Raw genomic sequence first — 19,227 nt, 5'->3', positions numbered from 1 at the left:
TTATTTAAGCCCATTCTACCGCGTCGAGATGAAGATTTCTAAACTTCACTTCTCCGGCTAGAATGACCTTAAATAGGGGCATCTGTAAGACCCCAATTTTGGCCCTAAGATCCCTCATGGCCCATATCATATCATATCATGGCCTCAAGGATCATTGCATACCCTAGCTGCCCTCCTAGTGGGTGGGATACCTTGTGAGTGTGGTTCTTGATCACCAAGCATGTATTGCATTTGTATGTCATTTCTTTTCATATGTTTACTAACCAAAGGTACAAAAATATTGTCATCTAACCATGTTACTTGCAGATGAAGCAAACTAGGTCAAACAGTCTAAATCAGGCCTTGAGCTAGATGGTGACCATTCTTGAAGAATTTGGGCACCATGATCATTCATAAAGAGTTCATATAACTTGTGATATCATTTGGAATCAAGATCTCAATTGAAAGAGGCTTGGAATTCATCAGAACATGGCCCAGTCATCCAAAACCCTAGAAAAGTCAATTGTGGTCAACTGTGCATTTAATCAGGGATTGGAAGGTGTGAGATGGTTAGAAAGACCTCATTCATGTCCATACAAGTCTCATTTGGCATTTCAAAGATCAAGGTTGAAGGATTTGAAGTCAGACAAAAAGTTTCCAAAAATGGAAATGACCTATAATTCTCACCTGCCCAAAATGGAAAGTTTTTCTCCCAAATATTACGTGTCCAAGAAAGCTTCAAATGGAATTTTGTCCAACATGAAAGTTGAAGATCTTGTTCTCACCTTTCCAAAAAGTCCAAGAACACTCAATTCCCATGTGTGGTTGGCAAGATATGGTCCGATCAATTTCAGAAAATGCCCGAATTCAAAGTGGCATAACTCTCACATGGAATGTCCAAATTGGATGGTTTTTCTTTGAGCAAACCACATTTGATATTTACTTTCATAATCCATTATCACATTTTTCCAAAAACCTTCACATAAAAAGGTCATTTTTGAAGTGAACCAATTAAAATGCAAGGGCAAAATGGTCCAAAACTCAAAGTACAAAGAATTTTGGCATGGGACCAATTCCAATAGCTTCTAAATGCCAATTGTGACTTGTCCAAAGTGAAAAATTACTATTTCATTGCTTCTAACTCTCCAAGGGCAAAAAGGCCAAATTGCACATATAAGCATATTTCACTAATTATCATTTTTTGGCTTAAGCATGATTATGAGTTGGATTAGGCATTAGTATATAAACTTAATTATAACAGAAACTCAGGAGACTAATCATTTTTTCAAGATCCAAACAGAAAAATCACAAAAAACTCTCTCAATTCTCTCACTTTTTTCACTTTGAACTTGCACATTTTTTTCCAAATTCATCGATAATTCATCAATTTTCTTGCAAATTCGTGGTGTAGTTCTCATTTGCAGGTGTTGATCAAGGATTGTTTGCATCAATTGGAGCAAAAACCGCGCAAAAACTCCACTGTTGAAAGCTTCACTCATCAATGGCAAATGGAAAATTCTTCATCTCCAAGACTTGTTGAGCTGCGAAATCATCATCAATCATCTTCATAATCATCACACTCCATCTGTTTTCATAAATCGGAGCAAGAAACGCACGGATTCACGAGCTGCACGTCAATAAGGTTGGAAATCAAACTCGTTAATTCATGCAATTGTTATGCGGTTTAGGTAGAGCACACGACATAGATCATTCTGCAATTTGAATCGCGCGATTCCGTTAAGTATATAGCTAGATATGTTGATCTGAATATTTGTGTGTGGATCTTCTTTCGATCGGTTCTTTGCGTGCGTTAATCTTTAGACGTTTTCGTGGACATACTCGTAATCTACACTGAGAGACGAAGAGATCCGTATATCATTTGCGTATTTTCGTCGAGATTGGAGCGTAACCGAAGCCGGCAATGGAAGAAGCTATGAACCGCGAAGAACACGAAGCATTCTGGGCAAAAACGCTGTTAGATCCTTCATTCGCATGGCCAATTTCGAAATGATGTTTCCCACCTATTCTCACCAATCCCTGCGCGACAGCACATTAATGAGCACGGTACTGTTTTTGGCATGGCTTGGTAATTACTGTACTGCTATTAACTTACTAATTTAATTAACAAATTCGTATTCCATTAAATAAATATCACAATAAATTAACAAACTTAAAAAATTCATAAAAAATTCAATTTTAGCCCAAATTAGGTGGGATTTTTTTTGTTAGTTTCCAAATTTTATCTACTTTTTTTTAGGCATAGTAGTGTAAGTTGTGCCTGGTAACATTTTTGAATGGTATATTGATCTTTGACATGTGTGACATAATTGTATGTTTTGCCATTTTAATCACCAAATACTCATACATTATCCAAAATTAATGAAATTTCATATGATGACTCTTGACACATTTCTGGAGATTTTGGTGTATCATTTGTGATTTTTGGACCTCTGGTTTGGTAGATATGATTTATTCTTTTTGAGTGTGACAATTTGTGTCACACTATGCTATGCTGACTTCATGAATTATTTTTCTATGCTTCCTTTAGGCCAATGGCCCTGATTTTGCATGAGATACAATGTATATGTTAACTTTCAACATGAATTTTTGTGGATTTAATTGATCCATTTTCCATTTGATTTGGATTTTTGATTGCTGTTTAGCAATTTTGGATTGTTTTATGTGTAACAAAATGTACATGTATCATTAAATGCTCATCCCTTATCCTATGAATATGAAATTTGGTGGAGTGCTTCCTAACATGTATAGCTTTAATTTGGCTTTGGTCCCATCCATTTCTAATTTGATTTCACTGTTTTACCAATGATTGAAGTTGGTGTACATGTTGTGACCTAGTTTTGGTTGTGTTTTTGCATGTCTTAACATGTTGATTTAATTCCCATAGCTCCACTAGTCCAAATGGCATGAAAATTGATATGTAGCTCATTGAATGCCCTCTGTTTAGGATATAATTTTTGTGGAATTTACTGTGTTGTTTTGATATTTTTTTGATTGAAATCATTCTGGTTGTCCATATGTGATTCAACATTGCTTACTTTGCCTTAATTTGTGCATAAAATGAAATTAGTGCATAGTTTGGATATGAGACCAGTTGGGATCTCTTCTTATTTGAATCATCTTGACATTGATTATGTTTCACTTGCTGTTTACATTTTTTTCCCTCCTTTGGACCCTAGGCTTGGCCTAGTGGTCTTGTTACTTATGTTTGAGCTTGACTTTGACTTTTCAGGTTAAAAAGCTAATTCCTTAAGGAGGTTGATTCATGATTGAGTTGTTTCATTTGACTATTGTGAACTAATTTGTTTGTGTTGTAGGGTGCTTGGGCCACTTGAGCTTGGTGCTATGCACATTATTGTTTGATTGTACATTGTTGATTGATCATTATGTTGTTGTTTTGTTTATGCTGGGATGCTGATTATATTTGATTGATTTCAGGTACCCTTAGTTGCTCAGTTCTCTTAAGAACTTGCATTGCTTTGCTTGTATAAGCATTTGCATTGAGGTAGACTCTCTGGTCTCCATGTAGTCTGGAAGACCTGGCTTGTTATTTAGCCAGGCAACTGTCTGAAGTCCTCCTTAAGAGGCGATGTTTGTGATTGTTTATGTTTGTCCCAAGCAGGAAAAGTCCTCATTTGAGGCAATTGGTGGATATAAGAGATATGTAACCTATCTCCCACTATTCTGTGAGTCTTCTCCTTGCTCCCATTACATGGTTGTAGCATTGAGATCCAAGCCCAAAATCTATCGAGTCTAATATGTGGAGAGAGTTCCATCTTTCTGAACTCCCACACCTTCTGATATTCAATACTCTCTCTGACCAGAGATAAGAGTGATGAGGCACACCCCTCATATCCTTTCATCTGCTTCACCTTAGCCCCTCAATGGCAAGGTTAAGAGCAACTTGAACCCTATTACAGTTGGCTTTAATGCCTCACCCTTTTGCTTGAGCCTCATTGAATGGTTATAGTGTGTGCTATTTGAATTTATGTGATTGATTACTTGACTCATTTATACATGATTACTTGAGTTGCCATTGTGCATTTACTATCATTGATTGCCATTGTGCATTTATCATCTTTGTTTGCCATTAGTGCATGATCATTTCATTTGTCCTTGTGACATTGACGTTTTCCCATTGAGGACAATTGTAAGTCCATATTGATTGGCTTTTGTTCCTATGACATGGAAGGGATAGAGTGTAAGACCACTTCATTGGTCACTCATATCCTCTTTGCTCTTTGATTGAGCTTGTTGTTGTATGTGAGGATTCATTGTAAGCCCATGTAACTTGGCATTTGTTTTCCTATGATCATATGTGGAGGTTAACCTAAGTCCAGATAGATTGGCAGTTTACTTCCATGTTTTGTTTCTGCTTTGCCTTTATGAGATTGGAGTAAGACCATTTATTGGCATCCGGTATCATTGCTTCATTTTAGGAGATTGGTGTAAATCCATTTATTGGTATCCGGTATCCGCCTTTATGTGAGATTGGAGTAAGACCATTGAGTGGCATCCGGTATCACCTCGTCTTTTATTTTATTAACTTGTTTTGTCCCTCATTCCAAAGGACACACTTGAATCATCTTCTATATGATTTCAAGAGGTGAACCTCTAGGAAGTTTTACACTCCACCATCCATACCATTTTTGTTAGAAATCCTTTTCACATTGTTGACTTTTCAAACTTGTATATACATGTTGTGCAAACATTCTCACCTCTTCCAAATTAGAAACTTGGACCTTAAGTCCATAATTTTCCAAACTTCATTTTTGTAAATACTTCATTTTGAATTGACTTTAATCATACTTTGACTTTTTTGTAAATAATCCAAATAACTTCACCCATTCAAATGATTTTGTGGCTTTGTCCATGTTTGTTAAGTTTTCATACATTAGCTATAGGTTTGATTTACCCTAGTTGGTTGATATTAATCTCACCTATTTGTCCTTAGTTGATTGAATTGTAAGTCTTCCTTGCTTATTATAGGGTTAACCCCTCTCTAGCAAGTTGAAGCTTTTCTCACATGGTGGACTTGTTGTTTCTTAAGGTTGAGTTTTCTCCCGTGGGTAATGAAAAGCCTTAGTGCTCTTGTTTTAAAATTGAATCCACTAACTTTTGGAAGTTTTTAGCCGAACTACGGCATTTTGATCCTTACCTTTGATGGAAGGTACGTAGGCAACGGGTTCATCCGTTCGAACACAAAAATAATTAACATGTACATTCTTTTCTCATCATCCCACTCATGTTTGCACAATATGTCAAAAAACAAATAAATATTTTTCTTATACAACAAGTGTGAAAAAGGTTCCCTAGGAGTACCTAGGACGTGATGGGTGCCTAACACCTTCCCATTGCGTAATTTACCCCTTACCCGATCTCTGATCTTTTCATTGGTTTTCTACGTGTAAAACTTCTTAGGCTTTTGTTCGCTTTTTAGCCAGTCCTTTGGATAAATAAAAGTGCGGTGGCGACTCTATGTTCATTGTATACTTTGCTTATGATTTAATCAATAGATCATATAGCGACGAATACACCGCTACACTAGCTACTACAAATGAAGGCTTTATGTGTGTGTGTGTGTGTGTGTGTGTGTGTGTGTGTGTGTGTGTGTGTGTGTGTATGTGTGTGTGTGTGTGTGTGTATGTGTGTGTGTGTGAGTGAGAGAGAGAGAGAGAGAGAGAGAGAAAAGAAATTTCATCAAGTGAAATGCTTATGTACAAGGGTTGTATTTATAGAACCACTTGTGTGAGCTTCAAGCTAAAAAGCCCACTTAAGTGTATGTGGCCCATATCTTATGGTATACCGAAAATCACCTAAGCGTGTGGTACCTTACCATATTTCGTATTCTACTTAAGTGCACCATACCTTACGATGTTCTACAATTCACTTAAGTGTACCGTATCTTACGGTGTTCCTTATTTACTCTATCTTTCATCAATATGTCCTTTTGTATGTGACCCTATAGGTTTTTGCGACATTGGCAATTATATTAAATCACGTATTTAACATAATAAACAGTGAGCCATATCTAGCAACACATCACTGCTACCCAAGACATAAAAATGTCATGTGATAATACTTGTGTGTACAATTACCCTTTTTGCCCTTATGTTTATATTGAACACAAGGCATAGACTGTGTCATCCTTGTCCAGATCAATATTGGGCCCTGAGACATTTATCTTGTCATGCAAGATGGGAAAATAACATCTAGGCCACTCATGTCCCTCAGTATGCCTCGTGGAGTACCCATCAATTGTCTTTATGGTCATCCAGTTACGGATAACATTTGATCAGCAATAAAGCACTCGACTCTACATCTAGTGTCCATAATGGTTTTAGGCCGAAGGGTGGTATACACCACCAACACCAAGAGAACAACTTATGACACTTTGCATAACATTTTATGAAGTATTCTCATAGCGGGTCAATCTAGTACAAATATTACTCCTAATATTCATACATATGTTTAAGACTTGATAACTCCTTATCCATGATCCATGAGATGTGATCACCAGTCTATATACATAATAGTCTTAATGCTTTAATGTTATCCCAATTCACAACAAAGCTCTACTATGGATACTTTAAGATAAATGTCCTTATGTTTAATGGGATCTCATGATTAAGTCACACTTGATACATTAAACGAACTAGCTATTCTAGGGACTTTATTAAACAAACATAATAAAGAAAAAGTCTTTTATTATTAATAAATAATTCGATACAAGTACCAAAAGTATTGGCCTCTAGGGCATACACCGTACCCATCACCTGGCCGCAACAACCACGCAACCACCTACCTTTAATTCTCAACGAACTCTTCTCCCTTCCTCTGGCGAATACAATAACCTTGCTTACCATCTCTCACGACCAAGCCAACAAAAATGAATAAGTTCCTCTGCTCACCTTCAACCAACAACACGATCGTCCCCCATTTTCAGTGATTCATGGCCAAGAACTTGCCAATAAGATCGCTACATACACACTGCGATCTGCCACTGCTTCAACAAACAATTGTTATGCACCCCCAATAAAATCTCATTTATGATGCAAAACAACGGTTTAACAGTGAGGTAAAGGTTTTATTTGAATTTTCTGTTGTATATTGATTGTACATTATATGTATTTAGTTTAGTGATTCAATTTTGTTACGATGTTGCTGTTTCTTTTTGCTTATGTTTTGGATTCTGTAATATTCGTATTGATGTAATATTGGGTTGTTTCTAATTTATTTCACTTTGTTTCTATTGTGATAAATCGAATTGAATATGCGGGATCGACACAATTTATGTACCGTTATGCCGCCAGATTTTCGTTTCGATATATTGACAATTGCGTTTTATTTACGTATGACATTTCACAAATCATTGTAATTGTGTTGCATTTCGTATTTTCGTTATGTCTCGCATGATATGTTGCGTTAGGTGAACTCTCGTTGTGTTTACTTTATTTTTAGTGGCATTATGCTTTTGTTACCTTAAGTTCCATTTAGTTGCGTTAAGTTCTATTTTATTATGATCTCGCATTTTACGTTATGTTCTGTTCGTAATTCAATTCATTTACGATGATGCATTTCGCATTAGCAATCTATTTTCAATACGCATGCGTCAAAATTTTGTGGCCTTGCGTTACTTCTATTGCTACCGCGAAAAAACTGACAAACAAATATCAGCTAACACAGAGTCACCATCGGGTTTTATTTATTTCTCATATAAAAAGAGAGGAAAGGGAAAATAGTTGATAAAGCTCTTCTAATAGAAATACAAAGATGTATATGAACAAGGATTGGTATCGCAACCAAATATAGGTTCGGAAGTCGATTACGCAAGGGGAAGGTATTAGCACCTCGCACATCCATGGTACTTAAAGGGACCATTTAAGTTATCCACGCGTGTGGGTATTTATCTTTAAAAGTTTATCTTATTATTAGGGGAAATAGGGAAATAATGAGATTGGGTTTTTTTATTATTGTGCTCGCCAAGGATTGGGGACCTTATGCCTACGTATCACTCATCGGGGGATGAAGAATTAGAGCTCTGTAGTTCGGAGTAGAAAATGTTTGTGTGTTGGTTGATTTTACCTTGAAAAAGGGTTTTCGGTGTGATGCCCTAAGGCGCAAAAATAAGGTTTGATGAGTTGATGTTTGTTTTAGGGTTTTTGAAAAGGATTTTTTTTTATTATAATTGCACTAAAGACTATAGGCGGAGGTGAATATTTCAAACAAACAAGTCAAGCGTCTTGTGTCCAAAATATTCAGAGTAAGGGTAGGAAAGCTCCATTCTTACTCATTCTCCACCACTTAAGGCTCGTGACGCACAATTCTAATTGTATTTTTATTGTGTTTTTAAGTTTGATTAAGAAAATGCAATTTGACATTGGATCAAGGGTTTATTACTTGTTAATTTTGACAAATGCAAGAAATAAAGGGTATCATTGTAAGGTAGCCCAAGAGAAAATCTTATGTGTCCAAAGTGACTTACGCTAACAAGTGGATAATTGTCTTAAAAGCATATCTCCGTAGGGTAGTGCCGTGAATTCCATTCTTACAATAAAAGATTGTAAGTTACAAATGAAAATCCAAGTTAGAGCAATGGGTCAAGAATTAGGGCAAGGTCTAAATGCAATGGTCCTAATGAAACCTATAAGTCCACAGTATGTCCCAGATGAATGCAATTTTTGTCTTTTGATTTTATCATATTTTTGTTCTTTTTGTTATGTAATGGAAATAAATAAATGACAAATAATAAAGATGTGTGAGATATGTACAATGATGATAAATATGAAGATGGTGCTTGAAATAAATGACAATATGATAAATTGACAAGAAAAGTAAAGCACAAGGTAGCAAATTAGGTTAACATGGTCAATAGTTAGTGGTGAGAAAACAAATGACACAAGGTAACTACCTAGGGATTATCTATCCACAAGTCAAATGACTCAAAATATGGCGCATCGAGGGATAACCTATCATTGATGCAAAGTATTGAGGATGATTCAAGATCATCCATCAATATATTTGAAACAAATAAGGTTGTACGACCTCAAGTCCATCTATCAATGATTTGAAGAGTGGAAGATTGTATCACCCAAATAGTTACAAGTTTAACAGTTAAATAATATATAAATTAGACATTTAAATCCAAGTGTTAATGGCTAATGATCAATGGACACAACACAACCAAATAGAATCAACAAGTAAGGCTAATACAAGTGAAGGTCTCATTTATGCATCAAGTGGTTCAAACATGACCAAATAGGGGCAATCTATCAACACCTCAAAGTGTCAAGAATGATCCATTGATCATTCATCAATATGTTTGGAGTGTTAAAGATTAAATCAACCCTAAGACCAATCACCATGACCAAAAGAATCTCATCAACCAATGATTAAATACAAGGGTAAAAATGTCCAATTAAAATGATAAAAATAAAATAAATAATGGATGAATAAAAAGGGATATTTGATGAAAAGTATTCACAAAAATATTGGATTAAAAAGAAATAAATGAGAAGAGAGATTAAAAGTAAAAATAAATAAAATAAAGTGAAATAACAAAATAAAAGGAAAAAAGAACAGGAGAAAAGGAACAAATAGGCGTTATGGGTTGAACCCCTGACCTTGGGGTCATGGGTCAACCTCCTTACCACTGAGTCAAGCGCTCCAACTGTTAATAAATGCGCTTGATGAAAATAAATAATATAAATCAATCAGAAATAACACATGGACCATCCACAGTCACAAGATCTGATCACTTAAAGTAAGTATGCAAAATGGAAGGCTCTGATCCTAAGAAATACAAACGCGCGCGTTGACTTGCAAACACACACACGCACACCCAGAAGCTAGGTCAAACACAACAACTAATGAAAATAAGGCAACACATTTTTTTGAATTTAAAACTGAAAAAGAACACGCGGGTAGCAACAAACATGTTCATCTTCAACCTTGGAAAATCTTAAATTTGAACCTTTGTAACTCGAGGTTTTTAATGAAATCAAACAAGGATTCCACACCACCTTCCATCCTCGGTGTCTTCTCCATACTCATGAGCCATTGATTGGCTCTGAGTATGGAGTATTTCTGATGAACGCAAACGATAAGTCAACCCTGAAATAAAAATTAAATGGTGTAGACACAATGATTGAAGCTCAAATCATAGGGCTTAGCTTCAGTGGATCACAAGGAGTAGAGTGGTGACTTGTTTGGATGGAAATGAAGGTGTTAACTACCTTGTCGGAATCGGTTAGATGGTGATTCCAATGGATTTGAGTAGCTCATGTGAGGGGGTTTCAACCACTTCCGAGTATCTGGTTAGCTTAAGGAAGGTTAGGTGAAGGTGTTTAAGTGTTTTTATGGTGCTGAAAATGGATCGAAGATGGTAATATTTTTGAAGGAAGTGTGGTGAGTTTTCTATAGAGATTCGATGGCTTCAAAGCTTGGTTGATGAGTGGAGAAGCATTCCCTATTTATAGTGAGGGTTATGGAGTGATTAGGTTAGAATTCTGGTGTGGAAATCTCTGAAATGGTTGAGCCCGAAAAATGACAAAATTGCAAACTTGTTAGCTAAGTGTGCTCTCTCTTTCCTCTGTAATTCTCTTCCCTCCTATTTGTTATGCATATGTCACTCTTTTGGTGAGACAATGGTGGTCCCAACACTTGTTGAGGTGATTTTGAAGTGTATCCATTTTGGGCAATTTTGCTTTTTAACATTTCGGTTTTGGCTTGCTCATGTCCCTTTGCTACACTTATTTAGGCTTGCAATTGACGTCACAAAGTGTTACAGCACATGCCTTGGTTCAAATGGAAATGAAACAACATGGATTGATGACTTGGTGAATGAATTGACATGCTTTAGCTGGTTTGGTCTGCTACATGCAGCATGATGAAACATGACTTTTTCACTTAGGCCATTTAAAATTGGCTCGTGCATTTTGAGTCAAAATTAGGCCAAATGAACCTTGTCATACCCTTAACATGCTGCAAAAAGAATTAGGTCAAAAGGTGTTTTTATATGAAAATGACAATGGTTTAAAGTGGTGGTCATGACATGATTTTAGGCCTGACTAGGCAACTTGACCAACTTGACCAATCCCAACTTTGAGGTCCTTATGCATTGAATTAGGTCTTGGGCCTTGAAATAAAGTTGGAGAGAAGTTCATTTAGGACATTTGGCTCGAATTAGATCCTCAAAATATTAAAATATGAAGAAAAAAATTATGGGGTTTGAACCAATTGGTATGCCAAACTTGCCAAAACTTGACCAACCAACATGCCTTAAAATGCAATTTTGAAGTTTTCTTGAATTCCAAGGCACCATGATGATTGTTTGAAGTCCAAATGAGTAAACCTTGATAGAAACCAAGTCTTGATGCCTTGTGGGTATGATTATGGGCCATGCTTATGGATGAATCTAGGGTGACTCAAAGTTCAAAGTTCAAGACTTCCACTTGTATTGCCAACTATGAAATGGATGGGTGTTTGGTGGATAATGATTGAAGTTAGCTTGAATTGGATGTTAATGGACCAATGGATGATGAGGTGATCAAATGAAAAGGTCAAGCATAGAAGCAAAAGGGCATAATTTGGGTTTCTTTGACCAAAAGGTTCCTCAAAGGCCAAGGTCATACAAACTAGGGTTTGGGTACATGAGGTGTCTTGGAGTAGTTTCACAAGGTTGATGCTTGATCAATGTTTGGATATTAGGGTTTCCTCAATGGCAAGGTCAAAGCATAAAGTCAAAAGATGACTTGTACAAGCCACAAAGGATTAAGGGATTAAGGTTGAGGTCCATAGATGACCATATGAACAAGCAAAGCTTTCAACCAAGAATCACCCTTTAATTAGGGTTTTAAACGTGAGTGGGGTGACTTGTGTAGTCCCAGAAGATCAAAGAATGCTTGAAGATAGCAATTATGGTTTAGGGTGGATTAGGCACGCCCTAACAAAATCAAGGGATCTTGGTGGTTCTTAGATATGAGCATCATGCCTTGAGTTTATGATTTCTTATTATGAGTGTAAATGCAACTGAGATGATGAGATGATGAATGTATGCTTATGTATTAAGGTTGTGGAAATTGTATAAGAGGTATGGTAAATTTGGGGGTATGACAACTATGTGTGTTTGTCTCATTTTTGCCTATCCACTACCCTCCAAACATCCTCTTATTTATAGATCTCCATCTCTTTCTCTCCCTATTTTGCTTGACTCTTCATATCCTTTATAAATTCATCTATTAATAACGCTTGTCGCCCCTTATAATTGCCATGTAATAGTTTTTTCACTAACTATAACTCTCTGCCATAATGTATCACCTTGTAATTGTTTCTTATGACCTTTCAAATGGCATTCTAACCTTGTCATCGGATCCGACTTGTACTAATTGAACAATTCTCAGCTTTATGGGAGGTCGGATCCACCTTCCTTACTCGGATATCCTAACTGAATTCTGATTAGTAGGTCTGATGTTCTAGTCGGATTCCGATTAGTGGATGGCAACTCGACTATCCGATCTGCTAACCCTACCATACTCGGTTTGTCATGCCAACTCGACTTTGAAGAATTCATACACTCAATAGACTTCGTCGATCTCATACCTAAATTATGTACGTGTAATCCTTGCAATATTGCTCTACCTTAGTTCAATCGAGCCTCACAAATTTTAAATGCAAAGATAAAATATTAAAGAGGAATGTACTAAGGAAAGATTCAATGAAAATATCAGTCAGCAAGTAAACCAACTAATAAAAAATTCAGACCAAACATGATACTTACAGAAAAATAATGATATCCAAAATAATGACTTCCAAAAAATTAACCGCCTCAACAGATCCAACATCCATTTCCTTTCCAGATTACATATCCAAATTCATTATCCAACCTTTCCATGTCAGTCACACCCTTCCAAGATCCTAAAAACATAATGAAACCAATATTCATAGCAATCTATAGACAGAAAGACATTCTTAATCCCTAAGAGTTAAGTAGAAGCCGGAGGAGAAGGAGGAGATGGAGTTGTCTGTGCTGGAGCAGGCTGACTATTCCCACCGCCACCATTATGTTGCCACGGTTTCACAACGACGAGAACAATAACCAAAACAATGATCAGAATAAGTATAATAAGATAAAAGGTCCATTTCCTTGTGTTTCTCTGGTGCTTCCTTGCCGTCTCTAAATGCTCAGCTCCGGTATGCACAAAAGAGCTCGCCCTTGCCACATGGCTCTCAATATCATCCAACTGCTCACCTTGAAATTGTACCAATACTGTCATGTCGAGAAACACTTGGTGCAATGCCAGTAAATTCTTCTCCAACTCTTTCACAGCATCATGCCTCTCTTGAATCTCATTAATGGTGTCAATAATTTGCCCCCTGCCTTGTTCTTGAATTGCTTTCTGAAGAAAGGTCTCACTCTCACCTGCATCAAAATCAAATTTGATGACAAACCTAATTAAAACTTAAAATCGCTAAAAACATATACTCACTAGTAAACTCACTAAGGAGAATCACCAGCACATAGAGACTCAGACACCAAACCCAACATCAACACTAAAACATCTATATCTATAATAATTTTTTAAAAATGAATAACCAGAAATCACATGTGTAGGACACACCGGACATATCGTCTTCATAGGTCTCCGTGGTAGAGAGATATTATCCTCACTTGCATAGCTATAAACTAATTCTTCACCAATTCAATTTTTGTTTTTCAATCCAAGTACAAATCCATAATTTAACCAATGATGATCTCCTTCCAATTATTCTACTAATATACTCTTATCAAGTTTTATAAATCCATTATTTTGTAGTTAATTCATGCCGGGACGAGGACCACTGCCACAACAAAACGCTATCTATCTCACAACAAAACTATCTATGCTAAACTTTAGTTAATTCACACCGCGCATCATAACACTTGTATTGACAAAATCACGAAAACTTTTAAGCGACACATCGCAACACTTGTACATACCGAAATTGGGCATTTACGCAACAGCAAACGCCATGCTGACAGTTATTTAAAACCTTCTTTCCATCATGCTAAGAGTTGAATCCAACATGGAATTGTCATAAACACGATTTTAAAATTTAAAAAAATTACCAGTGGAGATCAATAGATCAAGCGTCTTATCATCGGGATTCTCGCCGGTAACGGTGAAGTAACGTCGTTGAACAGTCTCTCTATATTCCGACGAGATAAGTTCACGGAGCCGGTTAAAAGTCTCCATAGAATCCCTAAGTTTCTTCTTCAAACCGTTGACCACAGAACTTCTCGTTCGGTCCGAAGACGAACCGGGTCCACACCCTGGCAAATTCCGGTTCGCAGCATTAGATCGTTCCAGAGCCTCCAATTTCAGCTTCACCATCTTCGCTTTCTTCAAAGCCACCGAAACGTCGTCATCCATACGAGAACGTAACTCCTTCACTCCCTTAGCATCGTGAACCGTTTTGCTCTGTTCGTGACTCTTGTTTAGTTTTTGTGAAATTCCTTCGAGCTCTTTTAGATCGTCTTTTACGCCTTCGACGTCGTCGAAGAATTTGTCGAGGTTTACTCTAGCTCCGGTTCCCGGACTTCCGCCGTCTGTCATCTCGATGACGTGGTGACGATCCGGCGTGGCTTCTTCGCTGTGGAAGCGAGAGAATGAATTGGTGAATAAATTGTTCATTTTTTTTTTATTCAAGAGAAAAAAAAATGATGTGAAAAATTAATTATAAAATTGGTTATGAAAGTGGAGAGAAGAAGTAGAAGAAAGACTTGGGAGTCAATGGAGTTTAAAATGATGGAGTAGAATAGTAGCGCGTGGGGTGTGTTTGGTTGTAAGTGGCAAGAAGAGGAAAGTTCGTAATGGAAAGAAATGTTGACACTGTAAAACTACGGACGGAAGCGCGTGGAATGGTGTCTTTGATTTTGTATCCGTGTGCTATGAGCCAATTTGTTATTTTTCTTGCTTTTGCGTAAAGGAAACTTTTCAAACGCGGGTTAATAAAGGGGAAAACTCCTTTTAAGGTAAGATTATGATTTCATCTATATCCAAATGGATTCGGGTCCTTTTTGATAGTTCATAATTTTTGTGCAATTTTTTTTTGGAGTCTACCAAATACCAAATGCAGACAACAATGTTGATTTAGGTGAGAATTTATGTACCTTCTTGACTATATAATTCATGCTGTATTAGATTCTTGTAATGTAAGTTAGTGCATTGAAGAAATAAAAGGTTGTTATATCTTAGAGTTATTAGTTAAGTATGTTAGAATTCATTAACTAAGCTAGTTAGTATGTATAAATAGATGAGGTTATGGTGTAATTTTTCTCAAGTGATTTTTTTAGTCTTTATAAGATAGTGAATTTTTTTTTGGTCTTTGTATTTTTTTTATGAGTCTTTATATCTCACTTTTCTGTTAGTTTTAGTCTCTAAAGATAAAATTCGCAGGAAATCTGCGAATTTTGACTTTAGGGGCTAAAACTAACACAAAAAGTGAGATATAGGAACTCACCCAAAAATAAATAAAAAATACAAGGATCAAAATCAAAAATTTGTTAACTTACAAGGACCAACAGACTATTTTATCATATTCTTTTTTTAATAAGAAAATCTTTATATCATTCCTTCAAAATCAAGTACATTCTTCTTATTTCTTCATCCTCGATATTCATCATCTTGATCTAACAAATTGATATAATAGAGTCCAGTTTGATTCAGTCATTTGCAATGGCAAATGGGAGTACCACTTAGAACCAATTTCCTACAAACCTGTTAGTTTTCAAATGTGAAAACTATGACATATGGAATTCATAAATGAATGTCATATTTAGCTTTCAGAATGTGGTTGAAATCGTGGATGATGGTGGCAAGTCGATGTTGGAGGCAAATGTGAATGATACTCAAGAGTTGCACACAAAGAGCACATGAAGAAAGATGGGAAAGCTCTCTTCTTGATTCCTCAATGTGTGGATCCAAATATTTTTTAGAAGATCATTGAGGAAGAAACAACCAAAGGAGCTTGGGATAAATTGAATAAATTGTATTGTGGAGTTGAGAAGCTGAAGAGAGTGAAATTGCAGAACTTGAGGAAGCACTATGAGATGACTCAAATGAAAGAAGTGGAAAAAATCGCATAATTTTTCTCAAGATTGGTATTGTTGACCAATCAGATAAAGACGTGTGATGAATCAATCACTTATTTACAAAAGACTGAGCAGGCATTGAGAGCCTTAATTGTAAAGTTTGATTACATTGTATTGTCAATAGAGGAATCCAAGAACCTATCTGAGATGAAGTTAGAAAAACTTCAAGCTTCTTTAGAGGCTTGTGAGATGATATTGATGCAAAAAAAACTCATAAAGGAAAAAGGTGGTTGAGTAGGTGTAAGACCCCAATTGTGACCCTAAGAACCCTCATGCAATTTCATAATAAGCATTAGCATTGGGATCATACCTTGGCATCCTCCTTACCTCTCTCTCATTGGGTTTGTTTTGGGAGAGATCACCAAGCACCAGGTGATTGTATCATACTTGTATATTATCATTTTACTAACCAAAATACCAAAAATATGTCTTTGCATTTGCCTAACTCTTTTGTAGGTAAGGCATGATCACATTGATTTATCAAGTTCATATCTAGGGTTTAAGTCCCTCATGACAAAGAGCATAACCATGAATTGATCCAAGAATGGTTATAAGCATCATATATGGGTTCCATTGATTCTTACATGTTATTTTGATCAAATATTCTTCAAGAGTTTGGAGTTGGTTTGCCTTGGAAACCCTAGTTTGACTGGGTATCTTAAGTAACTTCTCCAACAAGTTATCTCATCAATTGATCAAATTTCTCAAGGGACACTTCAAAATTAATAATATTATGCATATATGATCTACAATGAGCTAATAAAGTCAAAATAATTGAAGGTTAGCAAGTTGGTTGATGGTGGTTGGCCAGATGAATTCATCTAATCAAAATTGGGTCTCCCTAGGCTCTATCTCCTACAATTTTCACCATATGAAAATGATTCCAAGACCAAAGTTACTCTAAATGAAATCCTAAACAACTTTCATGTTGATACCTAGATCTAGTTTTGCTTGGAAAATCATTTTCTATGTTGAAACATTATAGGTCATTTTGTCTAAACCCTAATTTGAAAGTCAATTTCCCAAGGTCATAACTTGCTCAATTTTTATGAGATGAAATATTTCCATGTTGCACAATCAAATTCAAGATGTCTACTTCAACTTTTATGTTTGGAGTCTTTGCCAAATTCAACTTTTATGAGCATGCGATATGAGGATACATTATAGGTCATTTTTGACCTATACCATTGGACAAGTGATTTTTCCAAACTTCAAAAATTCATAACTCTATCATTCTAAATCCAAATGACATGAAATTGGTTACCATTTTTAAGGTCTTTTAAATAGCTACAACTTTGATAAAGACACTTTTCTCATTTGAAGCTCACATAAAAAGTTAAGCAAGGTGGAATATTCAGATATATGGCTTGACACTTAGAAAAAATTTCAACATGTTGAAATTTCCAAACTTCCACCTTCAAATTCACCATGATCCAAGCTTTAAATGAAAAAGTGTTCAACATCAAACTTGTTCCCCTTAATCCAAGATTTCCAAAGCACCCAAGTTCATACATTTTGAATGAAGTTTGATAGGGTTGCACATGGCTTTAACAGAGTTGCACCATTGCAGGAAATCAAATGTCCAAAACTCCATCTCACATTGCCTTGCCAATCAAGCATCATTTGAACTTCAGTATAGTTGCAATTGGATCAAAATGGATTGCTTCATGGGTCTGTACACGCTCATTTCAAGGGGGCCTTGCGCGCCAGCTTTGCCAAATTTAGCAAATTTTCAAGTGTGCAATTATCAATCCCAAATGCTATAAATACATGGCCTCTGAGCTTATTTCAAGGGGACCTTGCACGCCAGTTTTTCCCCCCAATTCAAATCCTCTCATTCTAAAGGAAAACCTGATAATTTTCAATTTGAAAATTGAGTTTGAATCTCAACTGTTTGCAGATTCAAGACCTCCAGGATCCAAAGCCTTGCACTATTGCTAACCACTCCCTGCAAGCTTCTCAAGTGTGATCAGATCGTGTTTAAAGCAAGCAACATCAAGTTCTGCACATCATCGAAGCTAATTTTCAGAAAACTTCATCTCTTCGATTCTCACTCAATTCTCATCAATTCTCTTGGATCTTTGGTTGTCTGAAGTCCTACCAATGTAGGAAAGAAGATTGAGTTGCTTAGAGGTCAAATCGAAGCAACTTAGTTAACACACCTCAAAATTCAACTCCTCATATCTTTCTATATATGTGGAGTTAGTTAAAATTGAGGTCAGATTCGTGTTCTACGCTATTTTTTCTTTCAGATCATGTCCTCTTTTTTTATTTTGGTGATGGTTGAGGATGGACCAGTCCGGTGAGGTCCACCGGAGAAGAAGACCGGAGCTCTGGCTCTGGCGGTGCGTTGGCACGTCTCACAGCCACATGATCCTTTCAAAATGTTTTAATCCTGAGCGTCCACTGTAATTATCATTGGTACAGCGCGCTGACTCGTGTGTTTGGTGGAACGCGCGTTTCATACCACTTGATCTGCCACCTCAATTAATGAGGGAGATCAAGTGGTCCACGTTTTTTTGATTTTCTGATTTTAATTTTTATTCCTTTGATTTTCATTAATTCATTTAATTTTAATATTGATCCAAAAAATATGAGAGTTTCACCAAATAATTTAAAAAAAAATCATTTTTCATATTTTGAATTAAAATTATTTTTTGGATCATTATTAATATTTTTCATGATTTATTTTATTTTGTTGAATATTTTTAATTGTTTTAAAAATACTTTTAAGTCTTTAAAAATTTTGAAATTTTTTCTCCAATGTCCTTTGACCTTGTTTGACCTATGATAAATCTCATGGCCATTTCTTTGGTGTTTTGATGAGGTTTTAGGAATTTGACAAACCATATTTAATTTAAATGCCTTATTTTAGTATTTTAAATTTGAATAAATCCCAAATAATTGTGTTGACCTATTGTGATGACTTGTATAAGTTTGACTTTTGTTGTTGAGTTAATATCATTGGATTTAGGGGATTGATGGGATGTACATTCCATCTCCCAAAATGAATGAATGATATTAATTTGGTAAAAGTCCTCCTTTGACCAATTTGAGTTTTGATCCATTCCCCTCCCTCTTCATCTATTTCCCATTCT

At 36.1% G+C, this 19,227-nt stretch overlaps 1 protein-coding gene and 1 long non-coding RNA gene across 2 annotated transcripts; one reads left to right on the top strand and one right to left on the bottom strand.

Moving 5' to 3' along the window:
- Window positions 1–12,695: 12,695 nt before the first annotated feature.
- Window positions 12,696–15,123, bottom strand: LOC127098142 (syntaxin-121). The gene is made up of 2 exons (XM_051036648.1): window positions 14,105–15,123; window positions 12,696–13,417 (listed from the first exon to the last, which is right to left on the bottom strand). The coding sequence occupies exons 1-2, from the start codon at window positions 14,667–14,669 to the stop codon at window positions 12,981–12,983; spliced, it is 1,002 nt and encodes a 333-aa protein (XP_050892605.1). The 5' UTR covers window positions 14,670–15,123; the 3' UTR covers window positions 12,696–12,980.
- On the top strand, window positions 15,049–17,075 carry LOC127098143 (uncharacterized). The gene is made up of 2 exons (XR_007793303.1): window positions 15,049–15,132; window positions 15,818–17,075. It is a non-coding gene; the product is annotated as an uncharacterized LOC127098143 (long non-coding RNA).
- Window positions 17,076–19,227: the final 2,152 nt, after the last annotated feature.

This window comes from Lathyrus oleraceus, chromosome 6 (assembly GCF_024323335.1).
Source record: "Lathyrus oleraceus cultivar Zhongwan6 chromosome 6, CAAS_Psat_ZW6_1.0, whole genome shotgun sequence".
NCBI lineage: Eukaryota > Viridiplantae > Streptophyta > Magnoliopsida > Fabales > Fabaceae > Lathyrus > Lathyrus oleraceus.
This window is presented reverse-complemented; position numbering and strand designations above follow the sequence as displayed.